The following is a 15,757-nucleotide window of genomic DNA, read 5'->3' as shown; positions in this document are numbered from 1 at the left end:
GAGTCGTTGTTGTCCATAACACGCTAGCATTCTGCTAATGAATGCTGATTGGTCAGTGAAGGACTGATTACGATCGGAGATCCCGCTTGATGGCATCCGAAGCAGAACCAGAATGTCAGAGTGAATATTTCAGAGTGGTCTTTAAAACATTAGCAAACCTCTTTCTAGCACGTGTATTGACAGAGAGAGTCTAATCTGTCAGCTGTGTTGTCGATGCCTCGAGAGAAAAAAGGAAGCGACTCAGAGCTTGCCGTAAAGCAGTATCTCTGGCCGTATATGTGTATGACGTCATTGACATTTTAAAAGCGTTTTAGAACAAAAAAGCCACTTTAAAAAAATCTAACACCCAGCAGTGTGTATTTTCTTAGCCTCCCCTTTCAAATGCAACATTCAAATTACTAGACAAAAAATTATATCCTGAGAAAAGTGGATTTTGAGTGGTATAGCTCCATAGAGTCCCATTCATTCTGCACTGGCCTGTGAGCGCCCCCTATATGGAACTCTGGTGGAACTGCAACCAGTTCAGAAGCCGGAAGTAACGAGAGAGTGGAACTTCTTCCCATATTAGAAATTCTTTGGTACCTCCAATATGGCGACTTCTGGTCTGATGACGCGTTGTGAAAATCCTCTATAAATGTGTGGATGTTACGGGAGAGAGAGAAGCATCTGTAGCTATACAGGGGGATGTATGACTGCGGTAGTACTATTTATTGTTTATTTTAATTTATTATTTTATAACATTACATTCTATACATTGCGTGCTAATGCACTTTTTAAAGTTTAACCCTTAATGGATAGGTTGGCTGTAAAACTGAATTGCCCCCTTGAGGACTAATAAAGTTATCTGAATCTGAATCTGAGATAACCAACGGGTCCTTATCGTAGACTGTATATAAAGCGGTCTTATTGTACATCCATGCTATAAAGAGGTCCTATATGAGAGAAATGCCTCATGGGAGTGCCATACATTCAGATGACAGTGGAAGAATTTCAGTGAAGAGCGGGTGGGCTGATCGGCCACGCGGCAGCTGCCATTGGTCAAAACAATGTGCGCGACCGCAGGAAAGAGCAGCACCGCGTTTTCTGATTGGCTAGAAGACCCGCTCGTCAAGCGGCCATGGCCATCCCAGCAGCTGGGGCGGTGAGAGCCGCCAGGCGCTGCTCCCGTCACGGTCATCCTTTCTCCGTTCAACCCTTCGAACAATGTTATCTATGTTCTCCAAACCATTCTTCGACTGCTAAACTCAAGGATTTGGATTGATTCTACCATCTATAGGTACGTCCGCTTTATTAGTTTGATTAATTTCATTTCTAAAAACCATGCATTTTTTCCCGGTGAAATGTAAAAGTGGCATGGCGTGAAATACGTTCAGATTTTCCTCGAACGCCAGTCAGTTTTCATGAATGTGCAGCGGTATTTTCTTAATTCAACACTAAACAGCACACGGCACAGGTTTGTGATGCACACGCGGGGAATCGAAGCAGCCCTCTAGGCTCGGAGGAAAGGTGAATTCAAATTAATTTCGGACACTGGATCTCAAATTTCAACAGACATGTCTATCAGGTGCTATCAGATTTGTTTGTGGGAATTCGCTGCAACAGGCCCATATAGGCCTGGGCTTTAATACATACAATGTGAAACATCCTTCCTTATTTTTGTCGAGCATTTGTCTTCACCCATAAATATTTGAAAGGATGGCAACTGCTTGAAGCGGAGGGTGTGGACGTCGAAACTGGTTATGTTACGTAATCCCATTCCTTTCATCACTCCACGCCTTTCCTCCTGAACCTCGGCCTGTGTTCATCCCACACATCCTGATCTCTGTAAAGGCTGCTGCCTCTGCCTTCCCAACATCTCTGGGAAGTGAAGTGCTTGAACCCAGAAAGATCTGGAGTGGGCACAATCAAATCAATATGTGTAGGCTAACTGATTTTGACCCTGGTCCCAGTATATGTGCAGGGCTCTCCTATTGGTTATAGCCCTGAAGACAATCAGTACAGCATGTACAGTTCATATTACTAAACAGAAAATTATATTTGTACAACAACATTATATTTGTACAACAAATACAAATTTCTGTTTTCAAATCATCCGCAGGTGAGGTCTGAGCCATTTTGCAGTGCTAAGATAATTTTGCAACTCTTTGAGTGAAAATGGTGTTGGAAGCACAAGTCAGGCCTTTTGTCAACTGTCTTCTACCATTTATAATATTATACATTAATCATATCCGTGTGTCTTAAAAGGGATTAGCCAAAAAGGTTATTTTATCCATTAATACACATATATACAGTATACATTTATTTATATATGTATGTGTGTGTGTATATATATCACCACCCACTCTTTTGTATTAAGAACTGTTCTCAAATCCTTCCTAAACCTCTTAAACATAGACGCTGTTTGAAATATTGACTCTATGTTGACTGCTACACTCCTCAGGAAGTAATTTCCCATTTGCGATCACAGATGCTGAAAATTGAATAAGAAAACCTCATTGGCAGAATTTATGACTATAAGGGCAGCTAAGGTCAGAGACTTTATTGCACCTGAGTGTCCTGTAGTGTGCAACAGTCTTTCAAAGAGATGCATCATGTTGTAAAGCAGCTAAAGGCTTGGGGACACAATCAGAGACACAGATGGTCGGTCAAAAAAACAGAAACAAAGCACCACAACTACTGTCCCCTCAATATCGACCCCTGCTCCCATTCACACATGACCGCATGCAGCATATGCCCCTGCACATTTCAGGGAAAGACTGCATGTGTGAAAGGGGGTTACTGTAAAAGTTATATCCTACAATTTGAGAAGAATCCATGATGTATGAATAATCAAAACATCAGGGTAATTCACTTATTCAAATGAAAACACTCAAAGATGCACAATGGACCAAAATGACTAATGCGAATGGGGTCGCCGTCAGTGTCAAACACACAGGATTATCACTCAACACGGCAATTAATCTCTATAGAGCCTTTTAGTCTATGGTTTATTGTTCTGGTTTTCTGGCCCATACCTCCACTCCACACATCAAGCTTTCCAGCCTTTCAGCAATAAACCCACTGTACACCACATGCCCAGCACCAACCATCCAACCAAAAAGCATACAGTTTCTAACCACAGCCATAACAACTTAAAAAGGTGGTGATGTCAGGCATCCCATTCCCATCCATTTGACCAGAAGTTTTTATTAAGCTTGATTTAGGGTTGCAACTAATGATTGTTTTTTATGATTTATTGATTACCTTTTTGGATTCATCATTTGGTCTATAAAATGTAAGAAAGCAGCAGGAATGCCTGTTGCAATTTCCCAGAGCCACAGGTGATACCTTCAAATTACGTTTTGTTTGAGCAACTGTACAAAACAAAAGATATTCCATTCAGAATCATAAAAGGGACAACTTACAAAATCTGGAATCTGTTTTTGCGTGATAATTGAGTAAATGATTCATTGATTATGTATTATTTCATTTTTATTTCTGTTCATTGACCAAACTACTAATGCACTCCTCTTTGCTTTGTGATAGTATTGCAGGAACACACACACTGTAGCTACACGTGCAGATGCATAAACAGACCTGGAGACGACAGTAGCTCCAAGCCAGACAGATAGTGACTAACTGACTGTTCGCTCATTGTTTCCACCCTCCCCTCTGGCCTCCAGTTTGCCATGGCGACGGTGGTGATGGAGCAGATCGGTCGCCTGTTTATCAACGCGCAGCAGCTGCGTCAGATCCCTCAGCTGCTGGAGTCGGCCTTCCCCACGCTACCTTGCACTGTGAAGGTGTCCGACGTTCCCTGGGTGTTCCGCGAGCGCCATATCCTCACCGGCTACAGACAGCCAGACCAAAGCTGGCGCTACTACTTCCTCACCCTCTTCCAAAGGCACAATGAGTCCCTCAATGTGTGGACCCACCTGCTGGCCGCCCTCATCATCTTGGTGAAGTGGCAGGAGATCTCAGAGACGGTGGATTTTTTGCGAGACCCTCACGCCCAGCCCCTCTTCATTGTCCTCCTGGCAGCCTTCACCTACCTCTCCTTCAGCGCTCTCGCTCATCTTCTCTCTGCCAAGTCCGAGCTCTCCTTCTACAGCTTCTACTTCCTCGACTATGTTGGGGTGGCTGTCTACCAGTATGGCAGTGCCCTGGCACACTACTACTACGCCATAGAGAAAGAGTGGCACACTAGAGTGCAAGGGCTCTTTTTACCCGCTGCAGCATTCTTGGCCTGGCTCACTTGCTTCGGCTGCTGCTACGGCAAGTATGCTAGCCCCGAGCTGTCAAAGTTATCCCTCAAGCTCTGCCAAGTGGTTCCCTCAGCTTTGGCTTACTGTTTAGACATAAGCCCTGTGGTTCACCGCATCTACAGCTGCTACCAGGAGGGCTGCTCAGACCCAGTTGTGACGTACCATTTCTACCACATGGTCTTTTTTCTTATCAGCGCCTATTTCTTCTGCTGCCCTCACCCAGAGAGTTTGTTCCCTGGGAGGTGTGACTTCATCGGTCAGGGCCACCAGATCTTTCACATATTCGTGGTGGTGTGCACCCTGATGCAGATCGAAGCGCTGAAAATAGACTTCACAGAGCGCCGTCCCTTCTACGAGCGCCTTCACGGCGATCTTGCACACGATGCTGTTGCACTCTTCATCTTCACTGCCTGCTGCAGTGCTCTCACCGCTTTTTATGTGCGCAATCGTGTCCGTGCCTCTCTGCACGAGAAGGAGGAGTAAGAGTTGACATGAATTTAAAAAAAAAAAAAAAAAGTCAAATTTATTTTACTCTGTAGTAGAGATGTTCTGATACCGATACCAGTATCGGCTCCGATACTGCCAAAAATGCTGGTATCGGTATCAGGAAGTACTGGAGTTTATGCACCGATCCGATACCACGTAATAAAACCCTAAAGAAAATCTACGTTAAAGTAGTTTATTTATGTTCTTTTTCCGTTATAACTGACTGTCAAACTGGATAATAAAAGAAAGTTCTGGGGCGTTCATTGTTTGTGTTTGTTCATGTTTCACAAAGAGTTTAACCTGAGCCAGACTGACAACAAAGATAGAAATAATATCACATCTATACAGTTGTTAAAACATAATAAAACACATGACACACTGGTATCGGATCGGTACTCGGTATCGGCCGATACGTAAGTTCAGGGTATCAGAATCGGTATTGGGAAGCAAAAAATGGTATAGGGCCATCTCTACTCTGTAGTGACTATTTAAAAATAATTCAAGTCTTTTTGTAAATGAAAGTTATCAGTTTGTGATAGTGACTTATTATTTCTTCTTCATGTGATCTGCCAAACTACAGTGATCTTAAAAAAAAAAAAAAAAAAAAAAAGTGATTAAGGGTGTGTTTTTGTTACTTACAATGAAGAAAAGGGAAGCTTATAATTTGTCTGTAGCACTACAGGTAGTACTTAAACACAGCAAAGACTGGTTTTTTATTAGTCTGGTTTTAGTCATTGTCTAAAAGAATGTGGTTTTACTTCACCCTACACGAAATATGCTCTCTGTCAAGGTGAGCAGAAAAATTAGTTTCTTAAGATGCCTTTTACCCAATTGTATTTAGAATAATCGGTCTTAATCAAATTGTAGCATTTCAGATCATGCAAGCATTTGTTTTTGTTTTTACAATTTACAGTCCCATGCCACTCTGTATATTTCAGTCAGATACCAAATCAAGTTAAATTGCTGGTCTTGATATTTAGGGGTTTTATTTGTCAAGGCACTTACACTGCCAAACTAATGTTTGAACATATTCTGGGAAGGTTAAGAACCCAATTTGAAAACCAAATATTGTACCTCTTATTTAAAAAGGAGTTTTTTTGGGGGGAGGGTGTTAACATTCTGATGAATAATGTTGAAAATGAGGCTGGCACTCATTATTGGTAGAGAGATGGATGGAAGATTACTGATGTCTCTTTGTTGATGCATCTGTTCAGAGCATGTTTTGTGTTCATTGTCGTGCTGCCTATCAGACTTTTAATGGCTATGAATACATCATTTCATACTGCTGCACTGTTACACCGAAGAGTCCCTATCCCCATTTTTCTTTTTCTTAGTTTGATGACTTTTGTTATAAAAATATCACAGATATGGCTCACTGATGATGTTGCTTAGATTTTTACCTCACAAAGTCTTTAAATGTTAGAAATGATCTATATTCATTATAGCACTCTCTCTTCATGATGGTGTTTAATGTGCCAATGAATCTGTTATTGCTTCAGTGATGGTACTACTGAGAGATGAATTCAGAGACAGACTGTCAGAAGTTGATTAAAATGATGTCTTGACCCGGCTGCGAACATCTTACCGGTGAGACTGAACCTCAACACCCCTAAATATAAACCTTTCAACTGTGGACTTACTGACCTGGTCTCATCGTGCACTGCCTGAAATCCTCACCGTATATACTGTAGCTGACAACACTGGCTATGTTTACATGCATGGAGCAAGGTGTCTGTGCTGTTAATGTGGTTATTCTGGTTTTGTGTTGACTCTTGGAAATGTCAGAAATTCCAATTAGGCCTAACCTGGAGGAACCTGTTCAAGACATGTCCCTTGTTGTGCATGGTTATAAATCGGTTGGCAACAAGATTGAGGCTCTCATGCACAAGGCTGATTTTGTACATGTAATACTTCCTCAAAAGTCTTCGTTAAAGGCTAATGATATCCAATTGTCCAGTGAGGCCTGTGAGTCTCACCAGCCCTGTTTGTGACCATTAAAAGAGCCAAAAAATATTAATAATTTATTTCCCATGTGTTGGAGTAAACCTGGATTTGTTCAATCAGGAAGATAGTACCCAGAAAGTATTTTTTGCTAAATAGATTGTATGTCGCATCATGGATACTCTGTCACAGATTATCTAAGTTGCATGCCAATTAAACCTGACTAAGATCTTAACTGGAATATGGCCAGCACTTTTTACTGTATAAGTGAATTTGTGTGTAAATGTAGCCTCTGATGCCACCCAAGGTTTCCCTTTATCCCTTTTATGAAAGCAGGGTGAGAAGGACCAGGATGTCTTCTGCCTCTAAAAAAAATATGTGTGACTGGCTGTACTTATATTCTGTTGTATTTAAGAAAATAAAGTGTTACAGTAACTTCAAATTCTCCTTTTTTATTTTCCACAGGCACCATGTGGAAGCAAATAAAGCCATAATGATTTGACTCTCATTAGCAACTGAAAACCTAATTGTAAAATTTGACCACTGCTGGATGTTTAAGTTTAAATGGCACTGAATTCATAGCATTGACATATCTTTTTAAAGATTTTTTGGTGGCATTTTAGGCCTTTATCGAATAGGACAGCTTAGACATGAAACGAGAGAGAGAGAGAGGCGGGGGATGACCTGCAGCAAAGGGCCCCAGGTCAGAACCGAACCCGCATTGACATATTTTAAGGTGAAAACCATCTGTATGAATTTATGTGGTTTGAATTCCCCACTTTGAAATTATGAAAAGTATACAAAATTTAAATAGAATCTTTAAAAGATTTAAGTATTCTGGTGGTTTTACAAGCAGTGTCAGTGTCTTAATATTATGGCCTTTCTTTACTTCCATAGATCACAACACATACATGTCTAAATATTTCAAGTCAATGGAGCTTCACTGTGATTGTATTTCACGTGTTCACTCAGGTCCATGCAGCATTAGCAAATTAATTGACATTTAAAATCTTGGTGAGACTGAAGGCTCATTTTAAGTGTATGTCATTGTAAATCTTACATTTTAAGTTTTACTTCCCAACACACAAAAGACTCATGTCAAGATACAAGATTGTTTTATGTCTTAACTGGAGATTGTAGATCTTGTTGGCCTGTCTTTTCACTTTGCAGACAATAAAACTGTAACCTGTATCGTCACCAGTAATGTTATATGGTTGCCAAAATGTACAACAGGCAGTTAATTTTATTCTCATACCCAGCTGGCAGAGTAATGGCCCTGGACTACAGGTTATGAGGTGGCAAATGTAAATAATAGACAGTAAAGGCAGGTCTACTCTAAAATCTACCTGTTTTTCAGACATGTCTTATATAAGTCTTTTAATCATTCTTTTCACACCACCAGAGGGCAGCCTTGTTGTTCGGTAGGACACTTGCAGTTTGACCGCAAAGAAAAACCTACAGCATATTGGGAGGATTGTCTCATCTCAGTTAAAACCAACTTTAAGAGGTATTTTAAGGTAAAAAAGTATTCTATAAAAGGCGAAATATGTACAGTATATATATTGTTTTGTCTGAAGGGTTTTGCTAGAGTAACTAACTGCTGTTAAGTACAAGAGCCTTAATAATGAAGAAGCAGTCACATAAACATATTATAGAGACATTTTTGGTAAAGGCATCCTTCTGATTGTTGAACAAAAAAAAACAGTTTATAACATCCTGTCAATCTGTAAGGAAATGGCTTTAGATGTCTAATAAATTCAGCAGTAGTAGTAATGAGCATACATTATTCATTGAATTACAGTGGATAAACAAATGGTAATATTTAAATTAGATGGCTTATATGTTTCAAACTTGACCCTGTTGGCCTGTTTACTGCTGCACGTTGAAACATGTATTATTGTGTTGGGCTCACTGTCTTGGGTAACAGTGGCTAAAATGCAAACCAGATGGCTTCTCTGTATGGTTGAACATAAGTCAAACATAGATAGGCACACTTTTTTTTCTTCTTGGGCAAAGAGCCCAAAATTGTATCTGGAAAGAATAAAAAAAATAGCATAATTTGGAGAGTTATACAAGAGTTATTTTAATCCCACAAAAAAAAACAATGTTTACAAGAATGAATCTTTCCATTAGGGGGCACAAATGATCTGCAACCCAAATATATATAACCGTATCACAGCACTTTACGTATATTGAACTAGCAGGTCAATCAAGACAGTTCTTTATAAATGCATTTCATTGATAGTGATGCCCTGCTGTTGTAACATGTCAGAACATTCATTACAAGCCTTCTGCGGCCTGAATTACTAAACATGCCATTTCCTTTGTTGAATTAAACCTTCAGTGAAAATGAACAAAAGTTAATTATTGTTGTAAACATGTGCTTAATAGACTAAGAATAATATTACATGATTAAATTTAATGTTATTCATGGAGATGGTCCTCTGGGAACAATAGTTGGTGCAGCATCCTGCTCACGCTGCAGCCTTGTGGGTGGCACACATATTGTTTATGTATGCACAGCGCATGCATGTTCTGTATTTGTGGATAGGGTGGCTTGGGTGTTAATGCTTACTTTTTATTTACATGTATTTATTTTTTTTGTTTCTACATTAGTCTAAATATATGGAAGTGTGTGTGTGTGTGTGTGTGGGTTTACATAGCATGGTACCGTACCAGGAGCATTCATATATACAGTAAGGTAACTGTCTCAAGCTTCGCCTTCTGCCTCTCTCTCTCTCACACACACACTCACACACACACACACACACACACACACACACACACACACACACACACACACACACACCGTGAGTTAGTGGAAATTCATATGCTGCACCAATTACAATATCTCTAATGTGCTTTTTCCAGTGATTGAGAAGAATCATAGAAATTAAAGGCAGAAATGGGGTCCTGATGTACCTATACCCTGGATGTGATTAATTTGCAGTATTACACACTCAGACGGTCCTAAATCAAATGGCAGAGATAGTGATAATTGCCTTACAGCCTGCTTCCTGTCCTCTAACTATCAATTGCTTCCCCAGACTCCATCAATTTTCATATGCCTGTTTCTTGAGCAGCTCACCGTCCCTCTCCTCTCAGCTTCGCTCCTCTCCCTCTGTCTTGGTTACTCTCTCTACAAGTTGTGCTGCAAAGCTATTGCTCCTCCCCACTTTTTTTATTTATTTAAATGCTTCATTTGCCTTTTACGATTTGTATCAAGGTTGCTGTGGTAATATTGGGTGGCCTTGGTCCCTATCGTGTTTTGTAATTAAAGGGTTGATTTGCTAGAGGGAACATCTTTGTTCAGAGTTATTACATCACCTCCCCTTTTTGCCAGGTGACAGACAGCCAACTTCTGTTTCCATTTATATATTTTTTTTGTGTTTGATGAACCTCTTCTGTGCTGCCAGGTATTTTGTTTCCACATCCTTTGTTATTGTGGCATTTTCATATGGTCTCTGGCTTTTGTTATTACGTCTAGCAAAGCTTTGGGATAATCACTGTGTTATGAGGGATGTAATCATATGAGGAACAAAGCTGTATCAGACTGTAAATAAGAAATTAATCAAAATGGAAAATGTAATACCTGTCCTCCAGTCCCTGTAATGTACTCATAACTAATAATATTACAGTCGGTGCATGTGAAAGTATAAACAAAAGGACTAACATATCTCTTCCCCTAAAACCTAATTTTCTACGTGATACAGTAGATTTAATTCTCATTACAACAATGGTCTATTTGAAGTATAAGTGTATTGAAAAGACTAAAATGTTTAGTAGTTCTTTAGGTCTAAAATGTTTATTTGGTTCACTAAACAAAAGCCAGATAACATGTGATGCTGTCTATACACCTATACACCTGATTCACCTAACATCATGGAGGGTTTTGAAAAATCTGTTACTGTTCTTGTGATGACTTAAAAAGATAGTTTTGGAAAATGTGTTTTCTTCGCAAGAGTTTGATGATTTGTGGTCAATACCACTCTCATACCTGTCCGTTAAATATGAAGCTGAAGCCAGAGATGGTTGGCTTAGCTTAGCATAGCATAGCATAAAGACTGGAAACAGAGGTGAACAGCTTGACTGGTTCTGAAGTAAACAAAATACACCCACCAGCATCTCTAAAGCTCACAAATCAACACATTACATATGATTTGTTTAATTCGTACAAAAACCAAAGTGTAAAATAACACCTGCATTGTTTATGGTGGGCAAGAAGTCACTGCCCGCAGCCAAGAAATAGTGCATAACCCGCAACCTTTCTTTTTTACACTTTGATTTTTGTACAGATTAAACAGTCCAGACGCTTATAGCACGAGGTGCTCATAGGCAGAATTTTTTTAAACTTTGGACAGAGCCAAGCTAGCTGTTTCCCCCTGTTTCCAGTCTCTGTGCTAAGCTAACAGTTTCCTAGCTCTAGTTTTACATTTAACAGACAGCTATGAGTGGTTTCGGATTTTTCAAACATTCCATGGCAGCTTCACAACTTTTCATTTTCTTCTTCTTTTTCTTTACAGATTTGCATTTCTAAGAAAAGAAACCTGACCTTTTGTAGTTTTTGGATGTCTATACTTGGGTTAAAATTAGAAACACTTTGTATGTTATAGGCTATTCAATACTTGTCACTCGACTCTCTTTAATTTTTAGCTTTCTGCATTGTGTTGATTGCCATTGTTTTCCGGAGTCACATTTTGCAACTAAAATGGGTAGGCCTACTTAACAATGTTTGGTTTATTCTGGCTGTCCCACAGCAGTGTTTCTCATCAGTCATCATACTGTGTATTGTTAAGCAGAGGAACACACTGCAATAGACAGATAACGGCTAAAAGAAACAGAAGCATGAAATATGGTTAACAGAGTAGATGAATCAGACATGTAAATTGTGAGGCTCCAGCATATCAATGGTTAAATTACTGGTTTTGTAAAAACAATTAATGAGGCACTGGCTCATTGTATAGTCTGTTAGTTAATGCTACTTACAAAGTATCATGAGATAATCAGCATCTGTCTTTATAATCTCACAAACATTGCATTGTCCTTGCTGGCATTGATATATACTATAGCTCTACAAACGTAATAGATTCAGTCTGTTCCAACAGAGACACTTCTTACCTCCTCTTCATCTTTGCTGTAGCCTCGATGCTACTTGTTTCACCAATCAGCTCGCCGTTGATCGGGCCTATTTATCATGAGCTGGTTGTGGAGATACTGGCGGCTGGCGGAGGTAAGGAGGAAGCACGTATGCCCTATCTGAAGGTCTCTCTCTCTCGCCAAAGTCTGTAGCCGCTCAAGGATAATGAATTCCCTCCTTCTGCCCCTTAACCTCTATGTATACAGCAGGGCTACAGACTCCCAACACATTAGACAACCACAAAGTGGGAAAACTTTAAGAAGCTTGGACATTGTGTTTTACTCCCAGCAGGCTTGTGGTAGTGCAGTTTAGGGGGGGGAGATATATTTGTTTTGTGGGGGGTGTTGTTTGAATAACCTTTTGCTCACTTCAAGTGGAGACATGACAGCCAGTACTCTATTCTTCTGCAGCACTATTTCTTCACAATAATAACCTAAACCTTTCTTTTAAATGTCTTTTGAAAGCTATAGTGTTAACAGATCAATACTGTGTTCACACAGGAAAATAATGGTACTCGCTTAAGTTTTGAGTGTGTCGATGTAACTCTCCCACAATGCAATGCACAAAGGATGCAGCTGATGCTGCTCATAACTGGTGGAAAAAAGCAAGGGGGTAAGCCAGCCTCCACAAAGCGTAGCTCCTATAGAGCCATTTTGTTGCTATCAAGCCATCACCCACAGTTAGCATCCCACTGACTGCTATTCATTTTGGCGTCACATTGACAGCGAATAACTTTACATCTGAAGCGTTTAAATACTTTATTTGTCCATTGTTTATTTCTAAAGAAACATGACAATGTATACAAGGCTCCATTACCTTGTACCTCACGTTATGGCTCCGTAGCAGACGTTTTTGTTGTGTCATAACCACGCGACTTACTGTCGCATAGTAGAGGAATTACCGTATAGTACAGGAGAAGCTCGAAGGCAGTTTCGACTTACATTAGCTGTTTAAGTTTAATTACTAATGTTTTTTTATTTTAGGTAGCAGTAATTAGCCTGTGCCTATGTTATCTCCTAACATATACCTACGCTCTCCGTCTCTGCAAGATTGGGAATGATTGAGATTTCTCTTGGCACAGCTACCAGAAGACTTACAACTTTCAGACACGTTGCTCACGTCACATCTACGTCGTCTCTCTCAGTTGGAGGCTGCGCAGTAACGCTCAGCCATCACCGGAAAAGTGCTTCTAATAGCCTTTTACTGGTCTCCGTCCAGAGTCTATGGGATCACTGTGTCCATCCTTTTTACTGTCTATGGAAAAAAGGAATATTTCGACATTGTAAGAAACTCATGTCTGTAGGGTACATATGCAACTGGTTAGCTTATCATAAAAACTGGAAGCGGCTAGTCTGTCTCTGTCCAAAGGTAACTAAATCTGCCTCCCAGCAACCCTAAAACTCACTAATTAACACATTACAGCTTGTTTGTGTCTGCATGTGCAAAACCATAGTGTAAAAACATGTTGTGGTTTTACGGTAACATTAACTTTCTGGAGTCTCTGCTGGTTGCCTGGCAACTGTTTAGAACTAAAAATCAGGCACATTAACCCCCTGTAAAAAAACAACTGTCCTTTGTGCACAGTTTGGTTTTTTACACTCAACACAATTCACTTATTTATGAGTGTTAGAGGTGCTGGTAGACAGATTTTGTTACCCTTGGAGAGAGACAGGCTAGCTGTCTCAGTCGTAGTGCTAAGCTAAGCTACGCTAAGCTAATCACCTGCTGGCTGTAGCGTCAATTTACCCTACAGAGGTAGGTGTCAATCTTCTCATCTAACTCTCAGCAAGGAAGCGAATAAGCGCATTTCCAAAATCTAAAACTAAAAAATAGCTGTTATGCTTTTGGTAGGCTATACATTTTGTTTATAATTGTGAATTTTTTTTGGAAGTAACATTCTAAAGTCACAGCTTGATTGAAATGGCACAAGTATTGTATAATTTCTTGTTAGTATAAAATAGTTAAGTACATTGATTTCTTGTGTCCTTACTAACAGTATACTGATTATATTGCACATACTGTATACAGTCACTATGTAGTATGGAATTGGGACAGAGGATTTGCATAATCTATATGGCTGATTCAAATATTGAAAAAATATAGTATTGATGGTTATGTGCTTGTCAAAATGTCAAGCCCTTGATCCTCTTACCCAGTGTATATTTTCCTTTTATTCACATTGTGCCTCAAAGAGGAGTCTTTATGTTCCAATTCTGAAAATCCATCACCTGGTGAAGAGTCCCCTCCTCCTCCTCCGCCACAGTATGAGTTTTCTCAAAAGACTCCAGATGGCTCGGGATCCTTTTGTTGAGACCTATCTGTACACTTCCTCTGCTCATCTCTGTTCCTTGATGCACACTATTCAATTACTCATGCACCTGCAGCGCTGGTTTCGATTTTCAGACAGAAGTGTTTGAACAAGCTTTTCATGCTTGTTGCTATAGAAAAAGAGAAGCCAATTTTAGTCTCCTTACAGTCACCAGTTTTAATATCTTTACAATATTCAATATTGGAAGTCAACGTTAAAGAGTTGTTTTTTGATGGAGCGGTTAAAATAACTTCTTTCTCCAAGTGAATGATGAAGTCCTTAGCAAGATAGAACGAGCTTTTACAGTAGATATACAGAGTTATCTATTTTCAGTTGTAACTCTGAGTGTAATTCTTGGATTATGCAATTGGATAGGCTGTTATTGTTGTGTGACTTTTTCAGGGATTACATCCACATTGAAGATTAGTACAGAAATTGTTAAAATTGAATTTTGGGGAGGTACAGTGATGATAAAAAGAAATGGTGCTATATGGTATATTGGCTCAACGTTGCTGAATAGACTTGCTCTTCTTCAAAGAGCAAAAGACCTGAGAGTCATTTGAAACTGGCAACCCTCTCTGATCCCTTTTCTACAGTCTAAAACGGCTTATTCAGCAACAGTTGAGCATCCGGTGGGAGGCTGATTTTGTGCGAGACGTTGTGCACCAAATGTGGAGAAAAGGCTGTCACAGCAAAATAAAAAAGTACGGGTAATTGTGTGTATAGTGGCTGCAATAATGATAGAAAAAGTAATGATGATAACAGGTGAAACTCATCACCAAACAGATTTTTTTAAAATGCCCTAGGCTAACTGCAACCAGAGGCAATTGGAAAAAAATGCTACCTTCTTTAAAAAGAGAATATGGTCTGAAGTATTTACGGTGTAAACACCAACAGTTTTTATAACAGGGTCACACATTCAATAGCCTTAACGGCATTGGCGATTTTAGACCCTTTTTATCTCATCCCCCCTAAAAATGATAATAAAAAAAAAAAAAAAAAAAAATTTAAAATCAATTTTAGTGCTTCAAGTTAGTTTGCGAACTTGTCTGTTAGTGGCAGAGGACAAACAATTGCAGGTTCAAAGGGCTTGAAACAGTAGTAGTAGTATGTTCCCTGTGAACAGTAGTAGTAGTAGTAGTATGTTCCCTGTGTACAGCAGTAGTAGTAGTAGTAGTATGTTCCCTGTGTACAGCAGTAGTAACCCAGTCAAGGAAAGGATTAACAGAAATGTAGTTTTGGCCAATCGGAGGTGGTTGTGCCAGACTCCCGTCTTTGGCTAAGTGTCTATCTAATCTGTCAGAGGGAGAGCAGGAGTGCAGTTGTAAAGTTTAACGTTGGTAGTCCCCAGTGAAGAAGTTGGTAATTTAGAACCCAAATTGAAACGTAAGCAACTAAAATTGCTGAATGTTAGAACACTGTGTCACATTGGTCGTTATTACTGTGACCTGAGTGTCCGGTTTAGTTCCATCATAATGTTAATAGTGTCAAAAAATGTTAGCTGACATTGTTGTTCAGTAGCTAGTTTAGAGATTATCGGCTAATGAAATTACTGTTTTTGCGGGGGGGCAAGGCACTGTATCCGTGTCACATTCTCATTAGGGGCTGAGCCACCCTAAAGGTCTGATACTAGAATCGCCC

At 39.7% G+C, this 15,757-nt stretch overlaps 1 protein-coding gene across 3 annotated transcripts; it reads left to right on the top strand.

The window, feature by feature from the left end:
- Positions 1–1,108: 1,108 nt before the first annotated feature.
- Positions 1,109–7,046, top strand: paqr7b (progestin and adipoQ receptor family member VII, b). 3 transcript variants are annotated; one of them, XM_036006698.1, is made up of 3 exons: positions 1,111–1,276; positions 3,663–4,756; positions 5,201–7,046. In XM_036006698.1, exon 2 carries the CDS (start codon positions 3,669–3,671, stop codon positions 4,725–4,727), a length of 1,059 nt encoding a protein of 352 aa, XP_035862591.1. In that variant the 5' UTR covers positions 1,111–1,276; positions 3,663–3,668; the 3' UTR covers positions 4,728–4,756; positions 5,201–7,046. The 3 variants fall into 3 exon arrangements, with proteins under 3 accessions (XP_035862592.1, XP_031154661.1, XP_035862591.1); XM_036006699.1 differs by lacking the exon at positions 5,201–7,046 and having other exon boundaries at positions 1,109–1,276; positions 3,534–4,775; XM_031298801.2 differs by lacking the exon at positions 5,201–7,046 and having other exon boundaries at positions 1,110–1,276; positions 3,663–4,775.
- Positions 7,047–15,757: the final 8,711 nt, after the last annotated feature.

This window comes from Sander lucioperca, chromosome 10, assembly GCF_008315115.2.
Source record: "Sander lucioperca isolate FBNREF2018 chromosome 10, SLUC_FBN_1.2, whole genome shotgun sequence".
In the NCBI taxonomy this organism is placed as follows: Eukaryota; Metazoa; Chordata; class Actinopteri; order Perciformes; family Percidae; genus Sander; species Sander lucioperca.
Note: the sequence above shows the minus strand (reverse complement) of the source record. Positions and strands in the feature narration are given on the sequence as shown.